At 38.8% G+C, this 13,827-nt stretch overlaps 1 protein-coding gene across 1 annotated transcript in view; it reads left to right on the top strand.

Annotated features, from left to right (window-relative positions):
• The window catches only part of LTN1 (listerin E3 ubiquitin protein ligase 1), a 90,204-nt gene that overhangs the window by 24,414 nt on the left and 51,963 nt on the right, over positions 1 to 13,827 (top strand). The window contains exons 7-13 of the mRNA XM_045284657.1: positions 5,699 to 5,872; positions 6,609 to 6,799; positions 7,301 to 7,436; positions 9,014 to 9,820; positions 10,392 to 10,433; positions 12,792 to 12,981; positions 13,167 to 13,406. Of these exons, the coding sequence (XP_045140592.1) occupies positions 5,699 to 5,872; positions 6,609 to 6,799; positions 7,301 to 7,436; positions 9,014 to 9,820; positions 10,392 to 10,433; positions 12,792 to 12,981; positions 13,167 to 13,406 (1,780 nt within the window). The remainder of the gene's footprint in view (positions 1 to 5,698; positions 5,873 to 6,608; positions 6,800 to 7,300; positions 7,437 to 9,013; positions 9,821 to 10,391; positions 10,434 to 12,791; positions 12,982 to 13,166; positions 13,407 to 13,827) is intronic.

The raw sequence follows: 13,827 nt of genomic DNA, 5'->3' as shown, positions 1-13,827 counted from the left end.
TGTCATATTTTACACTGTCCAACATCTCCCTTCACCCATTTTTCTGTTGCCCATCCCCCAGGGAGGAGGTTATATGTAGATTCTTGTAATTGGTTCCCCCTTTCCACCCCACCCTCTTCTACCCTCCTAGTATTGCCACACACAGCACTGGTCCTGAAGGGGTCATCCATCCTCGATTCCCTGTGTTTCCAGTTCCTATCTGCACCAGTGTACATCCTCTGGTCTAAGCCAGATTTGTAAGAATCTGGGATCATGATAGTGGAGGGTGGGGGAGGAAGCATTTAGGAACTAGAGGAAAGTTGTATGTTTCATCATTGCTACACTGCACCGGACTGGCTCATCTCCTCCCCAACACTCATTTCTTTTTTGCCTGTGAAAGCCTATTTTACTTTTTTTAAAAAAATCATTTTATTGGGGGCTTGTACAACTGTTTATCACAATCCATATGTACATCCATTGTGTCAAGCACAATGTACATTTGTTGCCATCATTATTCTTAATACATTTGCTTTCTACTTGAACCCTTGGTATCAGACCCTCATTTTCCCTGCTCCCTCCCCACCCCACCTAGCCTACTTTTAAGCCATAAAATATGTTTATGTTTTTGTTGGTTTTATCTTTCACATGAAGTCTTTAATGCAACTTTTCTATGTCATATTAAGTAAGGCTCGACTTAAATGATTCTTTTTATTTTGTGAGCCATTTTTTCTAACATTATCTAGTAAACGGTGTATTTTTCCTCCACTGATTCGTGGTACCACGATTATGGTCCTCCATTATTGGCAGTTGATTCCAGCTCGTGACTGTCCCCTGTGTACAAAGTGGAACTGCTCCAGGGGCTTTGTGTGCTGCAGTGCTAACAGGAGTAGGCCTATCTTCCCTGCCACTCACTGCTGCCAGGGTTGAAAGTTGTGTGCACCCCATTTATGCCACCTGGGGACTTTCTCGTACCTTCATAAACTTGCCTCTGAACTCTGCTTTTTGCTCCGTTTGTCATTTTGTCCCATGCCAGTCAATGTAGCATTATGATTTTTCCTAGTCTGTTTAGGTAAGTTGCTTTTTGTTCTCTTTTTGGTTCAATTTTTCTTCTTTAATAAGAGAAATAATAATAGTACCTTGTTTTTGAATCATACTTTTTTACATTACAAGTATCTTGTATTAAACCTTGATTCTTGCAATCTTCACAGTGCCTTCTCCTGCTTTCATCGTTTCTGTCCACCCCTCTCTGTGTATTGCCTTCCCTGTCATCCCAGCTAATGATTGTCTTCCCTCTAGTCTGTGACTTCCGTTCCCTTTCTGTTCGGCCCCTGATAACCATCAAAGAATGCTTCTTTTGATATGAAAACCTTTGCTTGACTTTTTACAGTAGGGGTCTCATACAGTATTTGTCCTTTGTGACTGACTAATTTCACTCAGCATTACGTCCTCCAGGCTCATCTGTTTTATGAGGTGCTTTGCAGCGTGAGTAATGTTCTGTTGTGTTCGTGTACCAAACTTTGTTCATCCAGTCCTCCACTAATTATGCACCCACTCTGGACCAACATTTGGATTTCTGTTTTTTGCAATTAGGAATAAATCTAGTATGAACATCTTTGTACGGTCTTGTCCTAGATAGATGCTTTCAGTTTTCTTGGGTTAACACCTACCTAGGAAAGGAATTGGATGAGTTGCATGCTAAGTATCTATTTAGCTTTAGAACAAGCTGCCAGACTGCTTTCTAGAGATTTTGTGCTGCTTCACACTTGTACCAGCAACATGAGAGAGATTCATTTTCTACATAGCTTTGCATTTGGGCTTGTCAGCCATTCTAATTTAAGTCCTTCTCTTTGGGGAAAAGTGTAAAAACCAGTTCATGGGTCAAGTCTGGAATTGTAAATAGTTGGTCTAATTTTCTGTGGCTACTTTTGTGCTATGAAGCAGGATTGAATAGGTATTGCATACGTAGGTGGCCTGTAAAGCTTAAGATACATTTTGAATCTTTATAGAAAATATTTATTGGCCACTGGGATAGGGATTTCTTACTTTGATTTTAATTAGCATTTCTCTGATGATAGCAATACTGAATTTTTTAAGGTGCTGTTGGCCATCTGTCTATCTTTCATTCTGTGTGACGGTGTTCAAATATTCATTTCTATATGTTTTCTGTCTCAAATTTTTAAAAATTGACATTATTTCTTATTTTTTCATTCAGTATTACCATGTTTTATTTCCGAGTATAATTTTAACAGTTGCTGAAAAGTCTGTATGGAAGGGACATTTGGATCATCTTGGGCTTGGCATCAAGTAATTTTCTGCCTCCTTGAGATGTTAATCACGTTTCCCCGCCTCTTCGTAAGGGAATTCATTTTAGTTTGAATCCTGAACATTGTCTATATTATGCTGTGGGTTTTAGATAAGTATTTCTTTTTTTTTTTTTTAACATTTTATTAGGGGCTCATACAACTGTTATCCCAATCCATACACACATCATTTGTGTAAAGCGTATTTGTACATCGTTTCTCAAAACATTTTCTCTCCATTTAAACCCCCGACATTAGGTCCTCATTTTCCCCCTCCCTCCCCGCTCCCCCCTCCCGCATGAGCCCTTGATAGTTTACAAATGGGTATTTTGTCATATCTTGCCCTGTCCGACTTCTCCCTTCATCCACTTTTCGGTTGTCTGTCCCCCAGGGAGGAGGTCACACACAGTTCCATGTAATCGGTTCCCTCTTTCCTACCCATTCTCCCTTTACCCTCCCTGTTTTGCCACTCACACCACTGGTCCTATAGGGCTCATCCGTCCTGGATTCCCTGTATTTTCAGTTCCTATCTGTACCAGTGTACCTCCTCTGGTCTAGCCAGTCTTGCAAGATAGAATTCGAGTCATGGTAGTGGGAGCGAGGAGGAAACCTTTAGGAACTAGAGGAAGGTTGTAGATAAACAAGTATTTCATCAAATAAAAGTATCAGTAATGTTTTCTTCCAGTTTGTAGCTTCCCTTTTTCTTATTGGTTTGGAAGAGCAGATGTTTTAAATGTGTGTAGTGTAGTATCACTTTTACTTTTGCAGTTTTTGCTTTCGGTGTCTTGCAGGTCTGTGATCCACTTAGCATAAATGTGTGGGTATGGTGTGACTGTCCTTCCCTCACCTTCCCTTACCTTAGTTTCTGTTGAAACTCAGGTGACCATTATTGGTGTTGCTAGTGCCGTCCAGTCTCCTGACTCATAGCTCATCACCAGGCCTTTCTCTCGTTGACCCCTAAGTAGGTTTGAACCACACCTCTCCTATGTTTCAGGTAGCACCTGAGTGCTTAACTGTTGCACCACCAGGAACCCTTCAGTTGACAGTTCACACTCACCAGGTGCTCCTCAGGAGAAGTTTGAGGCTCTCTGCCCCTGTGAAGATTTACAGTCACAGAAACTCTCGCTGAGTTGGAATCTGATCAATGGCAGTGGATTTTGTTTGTTTGTTTTTAGTTTAGAAATTGTGTTTGGCTCGTAAAGGCTAACAAACAGTCCTGGAACTAACTACAAGTTTTTCTTTCTTGTGTTTTGTTTTGTTTGTTTTTTTGTCATTGGTTTGTTGTTGTTGTTTTGTTGTATATTGTTGCTTGGTTTTGCTCTCTTATTTTTGTGCGTGTTATTATCTCTGTAGGTCTGTCTAAATAAGATAGGCTGGATGAACAATCTAGAGGAGAAATCAATGGGACCGACAGTTCTGGGGGGACATGGGAGAGGGGGACATAGATGTGGGGAAAGATAGTGGTGTTAACAAACCCAGGGACAAGGGAACAACAAGTGATCCAAATCGGTGGTGAGGAGGGTGTAGGAGGCCTTGTAGGGCATGACCAAGGGTAATGTAACTGAGAGGAATTATTGAAACCCTAATGAAGGCTGAACACGATAGTGGGACAATAGGAAAGTAAAAGGAAATAGAGGAATGAGCTAGGAGGTAAGGGGCATTTATAGAGGTCTAAATACAGGCATGTACATATGTAAATGAGCATGCGGAAATAGATCTATGTGCATATATGTATAGATTTAGTATTAAGGTAGCAGAAGGACATTGGGCCTCCACTCAAATACTCCCTCAGTGCAAGAATACTTCTATTAAACTGGCATTCCATGATGCTCACCTTCCTGACGCAATTACTGAAGACAAAGCAGGTGCATAAGCAAATGTGGTGGATAAAGCTGATGGTGCCCGGCTATCCAAAGATATAGCATCTGGGGTCTTAAAGGCTTGAAGGTAAACAAGCGGCCATCTAGCTCAGAAGCAACAAAGTCCACATGGAAGAAGCGCACCAGCCTGCTTGCTCAGGAGGTGCCGAAGGGATCAGTTATCAGGCATCAAAGAATAAAAAATCCTATCATTGTGAATGGGGAAGTGCGGAGCAGAGACCCAAAGCCCATCTGTAGGCAACTTGACATCCTGTTACAGAAGGGTCGTGGGGAGGAGACGAGCCAGTGAGAGTGCAGTGTAGCAGTGATGAAACCTACAACTTTCCTCTAGTCCCTAAATGCTTCCAGGCCACCACCACCCCCAATCATGATTCCAACTCTACCTTACAAATCTGGCTAGACCAGAGGATGTACACTGGGTATATAGATAGGAATTGGAAACACAGGGAATCCAGGACGGATGATCCCTTCAGGACCAGTGGTGAGAGTGGTGATACCGGGAGTGTGGAGGGAGGGTGGGGTCAAAAGGGGGAACCGATTACAAAGATCTACGTGTACCCTCCTCCCTGGGGGGACGCACAACAGAAAAATGGGTGAAGGGAGAAGTGGGACAGGGCAAGATATGACAAAATAATAATTTATAAATTATCAAGGGTTCATGAGGGAGAGGATAGTGGGGAGGGAAGGGAAAAAATGAGCTGATGCCAGGGGCTTATGTGGAGAGCAAATGTTTTGAGAATGATGAGGGCAGTGAATGTACAAATGCACTTTACACAATTGATGTATGTATGGATTGAGATAAGAGTTGTATGAACCCCTAATGATTTTTTTGTGTGCGTTTGGTTCTTTTTCAAACTTGATAAAATACTTTTCTAGAATCCTGTGCCCTGCAGATTTTTAAGAACTTTTTTTTTCTTTAGGTATATAAGGTATGGATTTTATAATAGAGTTATATTCCTAAGTCTTAGCTCTGTGTGTTGTTTCTTGCTTTTGCTGGTGTAGTGCATAGATTTGACCACTAACTACACTGCTGGTCACTGTACTGGTCAGAATAATGTGAGGCCCAAGGGAAGTCATCTGGTTCTAGAGTGGATTTGTTTGTTTCAGCCAAACAAATGGAAATTTGACCTATTTCTTTCTGTTTTCACTTTTGGCCTGGTGATTCCTAATATCTTTGTAGGCACTGTGGGACTCCAGTGTATAGCAGAGGAAAATGTTCCCAGCTCCTACATCATCCTCGTGATCACTAGTATGTTTAAGTCTTGTAGTGACTGTGTCCTGCATCTAGAAGTTTATCTCTTAACATTGTATCAGCTAGCATTCTGTTGTGATCCAGAAGATTTTTACTTCTGGATTTTCAGAAGGAGATCACCAGGCCTTTCTTCCTAGTCTATTTTGGTCTTGAAGCTACCATGAGTGCATCTGCTGGTGTTTCAGAGACTGGTGAAGGGCTACCAGCATGAACAGTACCCTGCTACTGTAGTACAACAAGCTGCCATTAGGCTGTGATTTAACTCAGCTTTCTATTTCTTCCTGCAGATCCGCTCAGCTTATTTTGAATTAGTTTCAGCTTTGTGCCAGCGTATTCCACAGCTAATGAAAGATGAAGCATCCAAAGTGAGCCCATCTGTTCTACTTAGCATTGATGATAGTGATCCTATGGTGTGCCCGGCTCTCTGGGAAGCCGTACTGTATACACTTACAACTATTGAGGTATGTAAGGGAGGTACATTGGTGAATGCTGTATTCGTTGTTGTTATTTACTATTGTATTTTAGAAGCCATAGATATTATACATGAGAGTGAATATCAGATTATCTAACACTAGAAAGATGCTTTCTTGGCAATATAGTATCTAATTTAATACTTGGCATAGATCTTAAACTGACCAAAAAGCGCCACAAAGCTTTCATCCTAGTTATCTATTGTTTTAACCCAGCGGTTCTCAACCTGTGGATCGCGACCCCTTTGGAGGTCGAATGACCCTTTCACAGGGTTCGCCCGATTCATAACAGTAGCAAAATTACAGTTAATGAAGTAGCAACGAAAATAATTTTATGGTTGGGGGGGTCACCACAACGTGAGGAACTGTATTAAAGGATTGCAGCATTAGGAAGGTTGAGAAACCACTGTTTTAACCATATGTGGCCCAGTATAATTAGCATACGTGAATCTTGTCGTTAAAATTACAGATTATTTTAGAAAGCACATTCCATAGGAATCTTTTAAATTAAATCATTTCTGATAAATATTGCCTTATAAGCTGTGGAATACATGAATACTGTAGTATAAATCTTATAATTTCAGTGTTTTAGTTGTAATGGTACTGAGAGATTTTTAAGGTAAAATGAAGGATTTTTATATTTGAGAGCCTACATGTTTTTCTCTTACTGGTGACTGGGAAAATGATACTGAATGATTTCTAATTGCATACTGCTTTCTTTGGTTAGGACTGTTGGATGCATGTCAATGCAAAAAAAAGCGTGTTTCCCAAGCTGTCAGCTATAGTCCGGGAAGGTGGTCGGGGCCTGGCTACTGTGATATATCCGTATCTGTTGCCATTTATCAGCAAACTCCCTCAGTCCATAACAGATCCAAAGTTGGATTTCTTCAAAAATTTTCTCACCTCTATAGGAACAGGGTAAGGAAGTTAATTCTTGATTTGTAAAGCAAAAGGGCTTTTCTTGTTGCCATAGTATTAGGGTGACATACTAATTATCATCTTTTCTTTTAAATTTTCCTCGAATTGTTTTGCTATTTATTAAACACTTCAAAAAAATTCTTTAAAATTTTAATTCTGAACTTGAGTCAATGCTGTAGTGTATGACCTGCAGAAAGTTTGCTATATGGTAAGACCTGTAGATAAAAATAGGCCACTTTTCAAATGATGCTTTTTGTTTTGCATATTTGATACATAGAAGAGGAAATATTCATTTGCTTTGTCAAAACATTTTTGAAAATAAGCTTCGTACACAATTCTACAAATTATATGCCAGTCAGAATAGATTGCTTGCCATTAGTTTTTCATTGAAAATTTTTATTAGATAACATATCCTCTTTTGGTCTAAGGACTTTTCTGTGATTTAAGTTCTCAGTTATTTTTTAATGTGAGAGTAAGCCATGGTTGTTTATAATTTCTTAGGATGTCCACAGAGCGAATCAAAACCAGCTTTTCCGAGTGCTCAGCTGTAGCAGCTGCTTTTTTTGAATGCTTACGTTTTATAATGCAGCAAAACTTGGGTGAGGAAGATATGGAAAAGATGCTTGTCAATGATCAGGTGTGTATAACATAAACATCTCTAGTACCTTGACCATAAAGAATTATGTTTATTGTTGTTATTCTTGTCATTAAGTAGCATTTTTAGTAACAATTTTGCATTTATAATACGCAAATTGAGTAATATGTATTTCTGACCCAATAAGTTAAAAAACTACAGTCAGTTGTTAGTTTTATAAAATAACAGGATTAATCAATCTTTGGGTGTAAAAATCTTGATTACTTTAGAGAGCTGCAGTCTAAAACAATTATTTTTAAAAAAATCATTTTACTGGGGGCTTGTACAACTCTTATCACAATCCATAGATACATCCATTATGTGTCAAGCACATTTGTACATTTGTTGCCCTCATCATTCTCAAAACATTTGCTTTTTACTTGAGCTCCTCATTGTCCCCCTCCCTCCCTGTTCCCCCCTCCCGTTATTATCTTTTAAACTTTAATTATACCGTACGCATCTTATCCTAAAATACTGCTAATGATTTTAGGTTTGATTTAGAACCAGTGATAAAAGCAGGTTCTGGAATATGGTTTAGTATACAGTGAACCCTCGTTTATCGCGGTTAATCAGTTCTAGACTCTACCGTGATAAATGAAATTCCGCGAAGTAGGATTCCTTATATCCAAAAGTTTTACCTTTTCATAATGGTGATCATCTTCCTCTGGCGCTTATTTTTATTGTCAGAAGGCTTAGAAGAAGCAGCTCGTTTAGGAGCCATCATAGGGCTTAGATAAAATTTCTTAAAAATCACAAACAATTACAGTACACTGTACAAAAGCAAAAATGCATCTGATACGTAGCTCCGATACGTAGCGATGCAGACAGAAACGTGTACAGTATGAGCCAATCAGTGGCAGTAATGACAGAGCATGCGCTGTTACGCAAAAACCGCGATAGAGTGAAGCCGCGGAAGTCGAAGCGCGAAGTGGCGAGGGTTCACTGTAGTAGGAAACTAATTAATGAGATTACCGAAGTTCAGATTCTACTTGATGTCTCAGATGGCTAATTTGCCCTATATTTTATTTTAAGAAATAGGATTCTGAGTTCTGTGGGCCATAGGTATTATGAACAATGACTTAAGTCATATCTCGGCAGTACAAATAGAGATGTCTGCCACTAATCAAGAGGGAGGAGGTTTCCATCAACCCAGTGGCACCTTATTATAGGCCTAGAAATCTATTTCCAAAAAGTCCTCAGATTTTGAAAACCGTATGGGGCACTGTTCTGCTCTGATACACATGAGGTTGCCATGAATCACAGTCAACTTGAACAGCAACTGATATCAGGCAGAAAAGTAAAACACTCAGTAAATAAAATAAGATCAGCAGATGCAAAGAAAACTATATCATTTGTTTATAATATCATTAAAAGAAGTAGTTGGGGTAGAGTCCAGTAAATCATTAAACTTATTCGAAGATAGCGATCTATATTATGATAACTGTTTTCAGAGTTCTAGGGCAAGGTTTATGTTTTTTCAGAAGTCATGTGAAACCTTAGTGTTTTATAAATAAATACTTTGTTTAAGTTTTACTTTTCTCAAAAATGTATTTTATTGCATTTCTTATCTTCTGTTTCAGTTGATCCCTTTTATTGACTCAGTCCTCAAAGAGCCCAGATTACAAAATGGACAAATGTTTAACCACTTAGGTGATACTTTGACTTCCTGGGAAACCAAAGCAGACAAGGAAAAAGATGATATAGCAGCTCGTAATTTGGAGAAAGTACTGTTCAATTTCTGGGAAAAACTGTCAGAGATCTGTGTTGAGAAAATTAATGAGCCAGAAGCTGATGATCAGTCTGTTTTGGGAGTATCTAATCTATTACAGGTCCTTCATAAGCCAAAGAGTGCATTGAAGTCACATAAAAAAAAAGTCGGTAAGGTTCGATTTGCTGATGAAATGCCTGAGAGTCACAAAGAGAATGAGAAAAGCCTGTCTTCAGAGGGAGAGCACAGCGAAGGCTCGGACTTGGTGCCTGACCCTCTCACTCAGCCTCCTTCCGACGCCGTGTCTCCTCTACGGAAGAAATCTTTGGAAGACTTGGTCTGCAAATTAGCGGAAATGAGTATAAATTTTGTTAATGAACAAATGTCAGAGCAGCATTTAAGGTTTCTTTCGAATCTGCTAGGCACCTTCTCTTCAAGCCAGGTCTTTAAAGTGTTACTAGGTGATGAAAATCAGAGTATTGTCAAAGGCAAATCTCTTGAAATTAGTAAGCTTGCACAAAAAAATCCTGCCGTGCAGTTTCTGTACCAGAAATTAATTGGTTGGCTAAATGAAGATCAAAGGAAGGATGCGGGTTTCCTGATGGACATTTTATACAGTGCCCTCCGTTGCTGTGACAATAATACGGAAAGAAAAGATATCTTGGATGATTTAACACAGGTATTGCTTTTAGGCTGTTTTAATAGTGGATAGCTAGAATGAGATTTTCAAGGGGATTTTTTTAGCTTGGGAGTTTCCCTCCACTAAGAAGGTCAGCGTAAAGACAGGCAGTGTATTTTTGTGATTTGCAAAGTGTCTGAGATTGCTGGGCCCAGAAAGTGTGTTAGGATGACAAAAGATTGGTAATAAAAGCATATAAGTATTTTGACTTTTTAAGTGGAAAAAGGGAGCCCTGGCAGCGCAGTGGTTACGTATTGGGCTGTTAACCGCAAGGTCAGCAGTTCCAAACCACCAACCCCTCTATGGGAGAAAGACGAGGCTTTTTACTACTGTATGTAGTTACAGTCTCAGAAACCCGCAGGGGCAGTTCTACGCTGTCCTAAATTCTGGTTGCTATGAGTCAGAATTGACTCAAGGGTGTTGAGGTTTCTTTTTCTTTTTTTTTTTGTGTGACCTAGCTTAAAAAGTTTTTGTTTTAGTTTTGTAAAGGTTATATGGTCCCTTCAGTTGCTTTATCAAAATTTTGATATTCCTTTTAGTAGACTGTTTCTTACTGTTTTTCATCTTTCAGGTGGAGTTGAAATGGAGTTCTCTTCTGCAGGTTATTGAAAAGGTATCTTAGACATTTTTATTAGACATAGAAAAATTAAAACCAGTCAGATTCACATGCTAATTTGCAGTCAGGACTTCATATTAGAGAACTTCTTTGTTCTTCTAAGTTTCCATAATTCGGGAAGACATTGGGCATTTGCCTTTCTGGTGGTAGTATTTTTCTGATTAGAATTGTTGGTGAAGAATAAAAAGGGTTTGAAAAACATAGTGTTCCGTTCCTTGCAGGTACCAGAGTAAGTTAAACATCTTACTGCCTTTTAAACTAAGGCCATAGCTTTCTACTTCTGGGTTACTCTTTATCTGTGAAAGTCACTGTTTCTAGCATTGACTAGAAAGTGTCAGGGAAATGAAATTCGTCCTGCATTTGAATACTTTGTACATAGTCTTCCCATCTGTGTAATTGCCACTTGACCAAACATGAAAATTAATGGTAAGAATAATGGACAGTCAAGGACCATAAACAATTTAGAAATGATAAAATATGGCATATGTATTCCTTCCTAATAAAGATTTAAGTAAAATCAAACACTTTCTTAACTATAGAAATGACAAATAGTTACAAAATTCTTCCTGTTTTCCTTAGTATTAAAACAATTATTTTTCTCTTTTGCATAGTGAGCTAAGTTTTTTAATTGACTAGTTTATTTTTACAAAATAAATGAACAGAGAACAAATTTGAAAATTTTCAGTAAACTATAAATTACACCTATTGGATTAATTTATCCTGTGCTTTCTGTACCTATGGGCAAGCTCCATGAAAGGCAAATCTTAAGGCTGCTGGATAAGCCTAGAGTTAGAGCAAGGGGAATTCATTTTGTAAAAGTAACCTGATGCATCTATTTCCAAAGTAGGAATCTGCCCACCAGGCGGTTCAGACACTTCCCGCAAGACTATTCTCTCCGTTTAGCGTGTGGAAATTCTTAATCCGTGTATTCCGCCTGAACTTCTGGCCGTAAGCAGCCTCTGTAGCCGCCCATGGGCAGAAGTTAAACTTCATGACTGCTAACTTGAGAGACATTCTGAATTAAATGTCGTTTATTTTCTCTACCAGCATTCTGTGGAATGGATTCATTTTCATTTGCTAAGCTCTTCTAGAGATGCCAGTCTGAAAACTTACTAAACTCTGAAGTTGTTTATCTGGTATTTAAGTGAACTAATGATTTAAGAGCAGAGTTCTAATGTAAACATCTTTAAAAATTACAGAAACAAATAAATCTGAATCTTAGAACCAAGAAGGAACTGGTAATTTTTCTAGGTTAACGTTTAATTCCTAGGTAGGTTAAGAAATAATACAAGATCACAAAGATCGTTTAGTGGTAAGCTTTGGCTAAGATATAAGGTCTGACGACCTACAGTTTTTTAGAATAAACAAAAAAAAGTTTTGTGGTCACTACCCAATCCGCACTTGGATTTCTTTTTTTTCCAGATTGCTTTGAGATGAACCAAGTTGCACATCCCTTAAAGTAAAAGAAGCTCTGGGAACAAGGATCAGCATGCTTTTGGGGGTGGATTTCCAGCCTTCCCCACTTCCCTACCTATGAAAATAAACTAGTTGCAGTCAGATACCTGGCCCTAGTAACTTTATTTCACATAATTTGGGGAAATAATAAACCCCATTCAAAAATATATAAAATAAACTTCATTCATTGCTTATATTAGAGAAAATTATTATGTTATTATAAATTCATTCTTTAATTTTAGTAAAAGTATTTAACAAAAATTTAATGTTTATGGAGCATTAAGAAATCTGTTGTCAGAGTTCATTCACTGCTCCTTGAACATGTCTACAATGTTGTTAGCATGGATCAGAAATTTTAAGACAAAATCTGCCCTTAAAGAACTTAAAATCTCATTGGAAAGACAAGCTATAGGTAAAACAAATAATAATGCAGTCCAGTGAGTGCTTTAGACAGGGAAAGGAAAGCAGGGATCAGCATGGTTTTGAGAAGATGGGGAATACTTGGTGAAGCAGATGGAATTTATCCTGACTTTCAAAGTATGGATGGGGTATTGATAAAGAAGATAGGATACTTATGATAGTGAAGATAGCATGAGCAAAGCATGGAAGCAGTCATCAGCCAGGGTTCAACCCCCGCCCCCACCCCCTACCCCGCCAGCCGCTCTGTAGGCGAGAGACTTGGCGATCTGCTTTTATCCAGGTGACAGCCTGTCACATGGGTTTGTTGTGAGTCAACACATGGGGAACACGGAAGATACTAGATTTCCTATACTTGAGGAAAAGGAGGAAGAATTTGGCACAGTGTTAAGACCACTGTGATGAAGAGAAGTCAATGGTAGTATTTGGTACAGGTAACTTTTTAAAATGTTTCTAATTTTGCCTTAATTTGTATGGTTTTAGGCATGTTCCAGTTCAGAGAGACGTGCTTTAGTAACTCTCTGGCTAAAAGGTGATATCCTTGGAGAGAAATTGGTAAACTTGGCAGATCACTTATGTAACATGAACTTGGAATCCACAGTATCTCCAGAGCCCTACTTCTCAGAAAGATGGATCCTGCTAAGTGTGGTGTTATCCCAACATTCTGAAAATGGTAGGCAAGAATATGGCTTTTTTCGGTTTTCTAATAGGGGATATTGCTTAACTTGCAGATAATTGGTTGAGAAGAACAAAACGTTAGTTCTGTTATCTGTGTATTTACCACATAAAAAAAAAAGGTGGGGGGCGGGTACAGTTAATATTAGAAATTTTTGTCTGTTTGGACTTTTTCCCTTCTAGATTACTTGATTGGAGAAGTATATGTTAAAAGAATAATTAATAAACTTCATGAAACTTTGTCCAAAACAAAGACATTGTCAGAAGCTGAAAATAGTGACTCATCAATAGCTTATGTCTGTGATGTGGCCTATGATTATTTCCGCTCAGCAAAAGGATGTTTGCTTATGCCACCATCTGAAGATATGTTATTAACACTCTTTCAGTTATGTGCTCAGAGTAAAGAAGAAACACATTTGCCAGGTAATAGTCTATTGCTAATACGTTTTGTTGGGAATCTTTGGTATGACCATCATAGTGAACATAAGTACCTTAAAAAACTCATTGCCATCAAACTGATTGTGACTCATAGCAACTCACAGTACAGAGTAGAACTGGCCTCTTTGGCTGGTGGTTTTGAACTGCTAGCCTTGCTACCAGGGCTCCTCGTACGTACGTCAAGAACAACAATCAAACCTCACTGCCCTCAAACCAATTCTGACTCATAATAATTCATAGGACAGAGTAGAACTGCCCTTTTGCATTTCCAAGGATGTACATTTTTGTGAGAGTTGATGGCCTCATTTTTCTCTCGTGGAACAGCTGGTGGATTTGAACTGCTGGCCTTCTGACTAGCAGCCACATCACCATCAGGGATTCTTGTTGGTATAGTGCATTATGCTTT

Source organism: Echinops telfairi, unplaced genomic scaffold, assembly GCF_000313985.2.
Source record: "Echinops telfairi isolate 266 unplaced genomic scaffold, ASM31398v2 ScPeMD7_7469;HRSCAF=8507_0, whole genome shotgun sequence".
NCBI classification, from domain to species: domain Eukaryota; kingdom Metazoa; phylum Chordata; class Mammalia; order Afrosoricida; family Tenrecidae; genus Echinops; species Echinops telfairi.
This window is presented reverse-complemented; position numbering and strand designations above follow the sequence as displayed.